At 44.1% G+C, this 8,649-nt stretch overlaps 1 protein-coding gene across 1 annotated transcript; it reads left to right on the top strand.

Annotated features, from left to right (window-relative positions):
- Positions 1 to 1,150: 1,150 nt before the first annotated feature.
- LOC141180576 (olfactory receptor 5B21-like) lies at positions 1,151 to 2,059 on the top strand. Its single transcript, XM_073660673.1, has one exon. The coding sequence runs from the start codon at positions 1,151 to 1,153 to the stop codon at positions 2,057 to 2,059; it is 909 nt and encodes a 302-aa protein (XP_073516774.1).
- The last annotated feature ends 6,590 nt before the right edge of the window (positions 2,060 to 8,649 follow it).

Genomic DNA, 8,649 nt, shown 5'->3' with positions numbered 1-8,649 from the left:
GCTACTTGTTACCATCTTTTCAGTTAGTGCCATTTAAAGGTATCAAACACTGAGGACTCTCAGATCTTAATATTTTTCTTTTAGCTGTGATACGAATGTGTTGTAAGAGTTCTACATCACTACAAAATTGATTATTTATACTTAGGATAGGCCATCAGAATTATATACATGTAGGTGGGGGGATGACTACTCACTAGTAAACAACTGGGATTTTTCCCTTAAAAAAGGAGCAAAAAATACCAGGAAAGCATCAAAAAGAAATGTTATGTCTGAAAGTACTCCTAGGACAGAATCAAACATGCAGATTTTATGTAGATTTTTGAGTTTAAGCTCAAGAAGTTGATCCAGAAAAAAGAAAGAGAACGTAGAAAAGATGGATGCTTCTCCTTCTTTTGTATTCACCCGTGTTTCAGAATTCCAAAAGATGAACCTTTCATTGTGCATAAAGTTCCAAATATTCTCAGTTTTCAAGAAAGTTAACCAAGGCAATTATTTCCTCTCACCATGTCAAAAATCATTACTTTAAAAATGAAAAATGCTAAATATTTATATATACAAGCATTATAGCCTATATATACATCTGCATTCTACTATCTCTTGCGTGACAGGTTCTATAGCACAAAAACTTTTAATAGGGTCCATAATCCATCGAATTAACATATCTTTGTGATTTAGTATTATTATTTTTTGCTGTATGGTAACTTTACGATCAATTGTGTTATTAACTTATATGAATTCTAATACTATTGTTAATTGATATTAAAATATTCCATTGTTTTTTCGGGTTCCAGCCCAAATTTTTGCTTTCCTATAAGGGCTATCTAGCGACAACACATAGGAGAGAAATTGACTTATTGAAAACATAAATATATTTTCATTGAAAAATACAGTGAAAAATTTGCACTAGTTTGTTTATGTAGCACATAAATATATACTCCGATAACTAATACAAATGAACCCAAATTGGGTGCGAAACTAAAAATCCTTCAAGGAATGTCACTATATGGTTGGATTATCTTTGATGACCATTTGACCACCTAGAAAAGGTATTACATTCTTAATTTTCTCTATTTGACTAATTTATTGATATTCTATGTATTTTGTCTAAAATCTCCAACACATTTTGTGCTTTTTTATGAAGAAAATACTAATGAAAAATGAGACTTCTTTTAAATATTTTTATATTTTGCCATTTTCTGAAGATGCAAAGAATAATCCCTTCATTGCTACTTTTTTTTTCTTGATATATTTGGTTGGGATACTCATCAATTCCTCCGTTATCAAAGTCATATGTCTGGAAGTTCAGTTACATAGACCAATGTATCTCTTTATCTGTAATTTATCCATTGTAGACATATTTTATACATCGGTCACGGTTCCTAAATTATTGCACATTTTATTGTCCTGGAATCACTTTGTTTCCTTCTCACAATGTTATACTCAGTTGTACTTTTTCTCAGTTTTGGTGACGACAGAGGAAATTCTCCTCTTCATTATGGCTTATGACCGATATGTTGCTATCTGCCTCCCCTTACATTATCATCGGATCCTAGGTCAGAGAAATTGCTCCCTGATAACTATTGGAAATTGGGCAGCGGCTTTTCTAAACTCTTTAATTCTTGTCAGCTCAGTATATTTCATGTCCTCCTGTCACTCCAACATCATCCACCACTTCTTCTGTCATCCTAAGGCACTAACGAAGACCACCTGTACAGGAACGCAAATGTTGTTTGTTATAATAGGCATAGAAATGTTGATCTTGGCCTTTATTCCCTTTGTGTGCACTTTTGTTTCTTACTTTAAAATTTTCTTCATCATCTTCAAAATGAAATCAAAAGAAAGCCAAAAAAAAGCCTTCTCCACCTGCTCATCTCACGTCACTGTCATGACTATTTACTATGGGACGGGCTTACTTGGTTATGCGATACCATCCAATTCTGAAGTTCTGGAGTTAGTCGGTAATACAGTATATACAACTATCATCCCCATGTTAAACCCAATCATATACAGTCTACAGAATTCCAATGTAAAGTCCGCATTGCTGGGATTAGTAAGGTGAATGGGTTTTCTAAAGAAGAGAGAAAAGTAAAACACATTGGATAAATTAAGGATCGGTCATATTGGATTTCCCCTTCTTTCCTTTTCCCCCACAAAATCCACATGCAAGCTCAACTTAACAGAGTATGTATCAGGAACATTAAAAAATATAAATTTTATTGAAGCAAGATAAAAAACACATAGATACAATACTAACTGGCTGCAGGAATTTGACAGTGGATACTTAAAGGCACCACTAGATGGCACCAAAACACTTCAATAGGTATATAGATATAGATATAGGAGCAAACAAACTCCTCAAGAGAGGGCCAGAATAGGGTAAATATACAGGTGCAGTAACTATAAAAAAATAGCTATCATATCTACCAAATGTAGTAAAGTGCATCATGCATGTAAACAATCAAATTGTCCATAAAGTATTATCCATATATGGTCCCCAGCGAAGGAGATTAATGAGCCAAGAGTAGTGGTACAGCAAGAGTACATTTGCTTGTGACAAAGATGCACACTGTCTCTGACTAAGAATAATTGCAGATTTTTTAAATATTGTGCTGGATTCCTGATGCTTTCTAGTGCATTTAGAATAAATAAAAATATGTGTAATTGTCATTCAAACGCAGCAGGATAGATGTCAAATATAGTATATCACTGACCTATCACATAGAGTCTGGCACTCCTGCTGGCATCTCTAAACTCTCCCTACAACACCCTTCTTTTTTTACTACTGCAGTTGTACAATACATTACTGACTAGAATATTTGTTCAATATTTTAGGGCTTTCTTTTCCTAACACCCTAAAATGACTCCTGTATTCTCCTCCTCTGCTATTTTATAGACTATGATAGTCCCTTTTGATTAGCAGTTCTATACTATGCAATGTGATACCTGCTAGGCATTGTGGGGAAGCCAGCGCAGTCTAACCTGTGGTCATGTAAACCTTTATCCATGATGCCATCTTCTGCAATATGTAAAATGATGGCAGGCTTTTTTTGATTATTCACGAGAATACAACTGCAAATAGTTTGACTTCGCCAGAACATGCAAATTTCATAACATTCAACTCAAATTTGAATTGTATTAAATAAAGTTGCTCATTACTAGGAGTCATTACTGTGCCCCCTAAATATATATGTATATAGACAACAATGTAACCCCTGAAAATATACGTAACCAACACTGTCTAATCTGAGGATTTACATAGCCACCACTGTGTCCCCTGAATATTTTCATAGTCACCACTGTGTCTCCTGAATAAATGCTTGGCCACCACTGTGCCTCTTGAAAACAAATTAAGCCACCTCGTTGCATCTTGAGCAAAATATGTGTCACCACTGTACCACCTGAATATATATATATGTCACTTAGTGACAAGGGACTGTGGGCACCTACCCAATCCTTTCAACTAGGGGCACACTAGGCTATCCCTGTCCCCCTGAATACTCTGAATGGTAGAGATGCCATGGTCTCGTAGCTTGCTATGCTCCTATGTTACCCTTATCTGTTCCCTCCCCCACCCAAGGAGGTGAGAGGCCGAAGTGTATAGGCAAACACTAACCAGACAGACAGGGATAAAAGAAAACTATAATCATAGAAATACAATCACAAAACAACAGAGTGGGAACCAGGGGAGGAGTAGGAAGGAAGAAACCAAATAGGAGAGGATAATGTGGCGCCCCTGCAGGTTCAGTTGCCACAGAGGTACTGCATCTCATCCAGAGGTGTGGTATCCCACTCTCAGGTAAGGATGGAGTACTACCCGGGACCCAAACACTTGCATCCATTACACTCCACTTCAGAGGGAAGGGCGAGATTGCTCTGCTCCTAAGGGAGAGCACAGTCCCTGGTCCCTGGCTGTAGGGTGGAGCCATGTAGTGGGTGTGGGTGGAGGAAGCAGTTTAGAGGAGCACTTTAGTAGGGGTATAAAAAGGGGAGCCATCTTGAGAGAGTGTTCAGTCTGAGGAGAAGTAGTGGGAGCAGGAGCTCTGTAGGAGCTCTGCTCAGAGGAGAGGAGAGGAGCGGGCCTGAGTTGAGAGGCCCAGGAGTAAAGGCTGGAAGAGGACGACAGCGGAAGGAAGGCTCCAGGAGTGAGGGGATCCCTGGGGCACGGGAAGTGCGGATGCTACTCGTGCGCCCCAATCTACAAGGATGTGGAGGGATCAGGCCGCAGAGGGGACGGGCCCCTAACTAGTGGAGAACTACAAGGCTCAGCTAGAAACCGGAGGCTGCTGCACTTGCAAGGTGCAGCTGCCAACCACCACAATTACATCGCCGAAAAGGTGGCCACAGAGGGTCCAGGGGACTGCAGGTAGCCCGACAAGATCCAAGGCTACCGGCTTGGGACACTGATTGTGAGGCATAGGGCAGGAGGGTGAGAGCAAGCACAGGAAGACGACTGAGGAAGGCACATAGAACGGGGTCCCGTTAAGTACTCATGAAATACCTGAGGGATTGCTGAACCCCTTCCTTGGTGAACGCAGGACGACGAGGGAGGTTACCCAGGTCCTGGTAGCCTGGAGTTCAACAACTGTGAGTAAAACCTGAAGACTGCACCCCATTGTGTCCTTGAATTATTGCTGCGCCATCTCCAGTCCTGCATTACACAGCACCAACATCTACTTCATTAATCATCACTTCACCGCCCTGGAGCTTAGCTCTACCTGTGGAGAGCTGAACCAATTCTGTTGCGTCACCATCAGCTCCAAGGAATCCGCACTGCAGAGGCTGCTCCATATAGCTGCATACCACAAGTGGCGTCACGAAAATTAAACCATAAAAACTATAAATCCCCTTTTATTGACCGCCCTGGGTCACGGACAGGGTCACTGTCACTTTTGCATACCCCTGCACCGACCGGGCCGGCACTGAGTACCCCTCTGCCCAGGGTGCCCGTCATATTTGGTGTCACGAACAGGATATGAACCAACCCGTTTTAACCTGGTATTGTGCACCTAGAGACTGTGTTGTATACTGAATGTGGCGGCCGGCCCAAGAAGAATGGGTGCCATTATCTGTGTGGTAAAAGACAACAAGGAACCTCCCATCGTGGACCGGGTCCCAGAATGGAGCCAAAAGCGCAGCCCGCCCCATGCGCTTGTGGCCATATACCTAGACCTGTCCATAAGTCTGCGGAGGCCGTCCCCAGGTGTGGCCGACAGCAAGTAGCCATGGGACCGCGCCAGAAAGGGGAGAGGAAAAGAGAAACCTTGGAGACAGGGAGGGGTCTCCAGCAGAGCAGCCAGACCGCACCCGGCAGGCGACATGGACGGAAACTGGCCTCAAATTGTGGCCCGAGGCCTGCTGCCTGGAGCAGTATCCCTCAACCTGGAGGGAGTCGTGGCTAAACTGTACCTGGAGGATACAGGATTCCTTCGTGATGAGGTACAAGAGCTGGGCCAGAAGATGGAGGAGGCCCAGCAAGCTGCCGTTGCTATATGAAGAAGAGAGTTTCTGGAGAAGTGGGTGACCCGGCAGCAGTCAGCGCTGAGTTCCATCGGCAGCACCCCAGCCCCGGTGGAGCCCCTCCTGGAACGGGAGGTGACGGATCGTGCCGGAGCGACCGCGAAAGCAGATAGGAGCAGCATAACTGTCCTGGGCACCGGTGGCGCTGATCTACTCCTGGTCCCCCTACAGGATCCTCCTTCTCCGGGCGCTTCCAACACCGACCCTGGTGACAAGGTCACCTACACCAGGCACAGAGGAGAGCACGGCTGGTACGCTCTCCATCTTCACAGGGTGGAGTAGGAGAGTGTACCCTTGCCACCTGAAGAAGATGATCTGGCTTGGCCATCTAGTGGTGGGTCAATGTTCCCCCAGAGGGGACCCCACTACTGAGCTGCTTACTAAAAAGTTGAACTGTAAATAGTTACCCAGAAGGGTACATTATTGTTGAGTAAACTGGAAAAGTTTGTGTGTGTTTACTTAGTTTCCCGGTAAGGGTATAAAAACCTACAGGCTGAGGACTGTGAGCAGCCAAAAACTTTTAAACTGTACATAGTTTGCACTTCTTAAGGTGCTTCTTATTGGTTTTATAGAGACCACAGAACAAAAACCCATTTGGCGTGGCTGAACACGTGGTCCAACAGCTGGATCACCTATGCCCTGCAGCCACGCCCAGGGCCTACATAGAGGGTTTTCAGATGGGTCCCTCAAATTGCACCTTCTTCAGTGAGATAGACTCCTGGCTATGGCTCTCACTGTATTGAGCTAAACATTGTTTAACGTGAAAAATGGTTATTAATGTGAAGAGAATTTTATTGGAAAAAGTTTTAGAATGTTTTGTAAGCTGATATAGTAATCTGTAACTTTCAAGAAATGTGCCTCCCATAAAGGGAAGAAAATGTTGTGTATTATTCTTCTAAGTGAATGTATTCTAAAAAAAAATTATGTCTCAAATACCTTGTTTTTACTCTGTTCCAGCCCAAGGACAAGCTATGTTTTACCAGGGGGGTATGTGGCACCCCTGCGGTTTCAGTCGCCACAGAGGTACTGCATCTCATCCAGAGGTGTGGTATCCCACTCTCTGGAAAGGATGGAGTACTACCTGGGAACCTCACACTTGCATCCATTACACTCCACTTCAGAGGGAAGGACAAGATTGCTCCTAAGGGAGAGCACAGTTGCTGGTCCCTAGCTGGAGGGTGGAACCATGTAGTGGGTGTGGGTGGAGGAAGTAGTTTAAGGGAACACTTCAGTAGGTGTATAAAAAAGGGAGCCATCTTGAGAGAGTGTTCAGTGTGAGGAGAAGTAGAGGGAGCAGGAGCTCTGTAGCAGCTCTGCTCAGAGGAGAGGAACGGGCCTGAGTTGAGAGGCTCAGGAGGAAAGGCTGGAAGAGGACGACAGCAGAGGGAAGGCTCCAGGAGTGAGGAGGTCCCAGGGACACAGGAAGAGCGGATGCCACTCGTGCGCCCGAATCTACCAGGACGTGGAGGGATCTGGCCGCAGAGGGGACCGGCCCCTAACTAGTGGAGAACTACGAGGCTCAGCTAGAAACCGGAGGCTGCTGTACTTGCAAGGTGCAGCTGCTAACCACCACAATTACATTGCCGAAAAGGTGGCCACAGAGGGTCCAGGAGACTGCAGGTCGCCCGACAAGATCCAAGGCTATCGGCTTTGGACACTGATTGTGAGGCGCAGGGCAAGAGGGTGAGAGCCGGCGCAGGAAGACGACCAAGGAAGGCACATAGAACGGGGTCCCGTTAAGTACTACTGAAATACCTGAGGGTGGACTGAACCCCTTACTTGGTGAATGCAGGACGACGTGGGAGGTTACCCTGGTCCTGGTAGCCTGGAGTTCAACAACTGTGAGTAAAACCTGAAGACTGCACCCCACTATGTCCTTGAATTATTGCTGCGCCATCACCAGCCCTGCATTACACAGCACCAACATCTACCTCATAAATCATCACTGCATCGCCCTGGAGCTTAGCTCTACCTGTGGAGAGCTGAACCACCTCTACTGCGTCACCATCAGCTCCAAGGGATTTGCACCGCAGTGGCGGCTCCATAAAGCCGCATACCACAGGTGGCGTCATGAACATTAAACTATAAAAACTATAAATCCCCTTTTATTGACCGCCCTGTGTCACGGACCGGGTCACTGACACTGTGACATCCCCCTCCACCGACCGGCACGTTACCGAGTACCCCATGGCCCAGGGGGCGCGTCAATAACAGTGCTCAAAAAAGGGCTGGATGATTTCCTCGATACACATAACATTGTGGGCTACAGTTAAATTAGAGAAAATGTTACACCTATAGTAATACTTTTGTTCCAGGGTTCTTGTACTGATCCCCTTTCTCGAGGTCAAGAAAGAATTTTTCCCCGTAATGCAAATTGGCTGAATCTATCCTGGGGTTTTTGCCTTCTTCTGGATCAACAGATTTAGGTACAGGGATTTTAGCAATACCATAACAGTAATACAAAAATAAAACAAATAAAAAAATTATAAACTGGTTTATTTGTAATTGTAATAATGCAGTAATGAAAAAAATAAAAATGGTAATTCATTTGTGAGGCCTAGTTCCAGTAAGTTAGTGTAGTGTTGGTATGGGGAGTACAACTGGTGGAGAAAGGTTGAGCTTGATGGACCTAGGTCTTTATTCAACCTACGTTACTATGTTACTATGTTAGGATAAGGATAAACATGCCAACCAACTCCACACAGAAATCTCCTGGAAAAACTCTCCAACCGCCTCCTTCAAACACTTTACTCTCTCATTAAACTCCAAACCAGGTAGTGGTAACTATCGCTGAAAAGGTCATAAGCATGAGGAAGGTTCTTATACTTGCTGGGAGTAACAAACTCAGAACAGCTGATGTAACCCAACACAGAGATCTACAGGAGTCCAACTAAGCAGCTTAACCCTTGCAGCACCAGAGCAAAGAAAACCAAAACTGCTAATAGGATGGTGAAGCTGTTCTAATTACCCCAGGTGTATGTGTCACCAGACGCTGCGATCGTCTGACCCCACTCTGTCGTGCTATCACTGTGACAATATGTTTCCACCCTTTTGACCCTTGAAAATAAATTAAGCCACCATTGTACCACTTGAATACATCTATAGCCAGTCATATGTCTCTTAGATAAAAAA

This window comes from Phyllobates terribilis, unplaced genomic scaffold (assembly GCF_046119375.1).
Source record: "Phyllobates terribilis strain yellow unplaced genomic scaffold, ASM4611937v1 Scaffold_33__1_contigs__length_13283291, whole genome shotgun sequence".
Classification (NCBI taxonomy): Eukaryota; Metazoa; Chordata; class Amphibia; order Anura; family Dendrobatidae; genus Phyllobates; species Phyllobates terribilis.
The sequence above is the reverse complement of the archived record's forward strand: the minus strand, read 5'-3'. Positions and strand labels throughout refer to the sequence as shown.

Coding starts and splice junctions, on each gene's coding strand:
- LOC141180576 (XM_073660673.1), top strand. CDS start 1,151: ATGAAAAATGAGACTTCTTTTAAATATTTTTATATTTTGCCATTTTCT.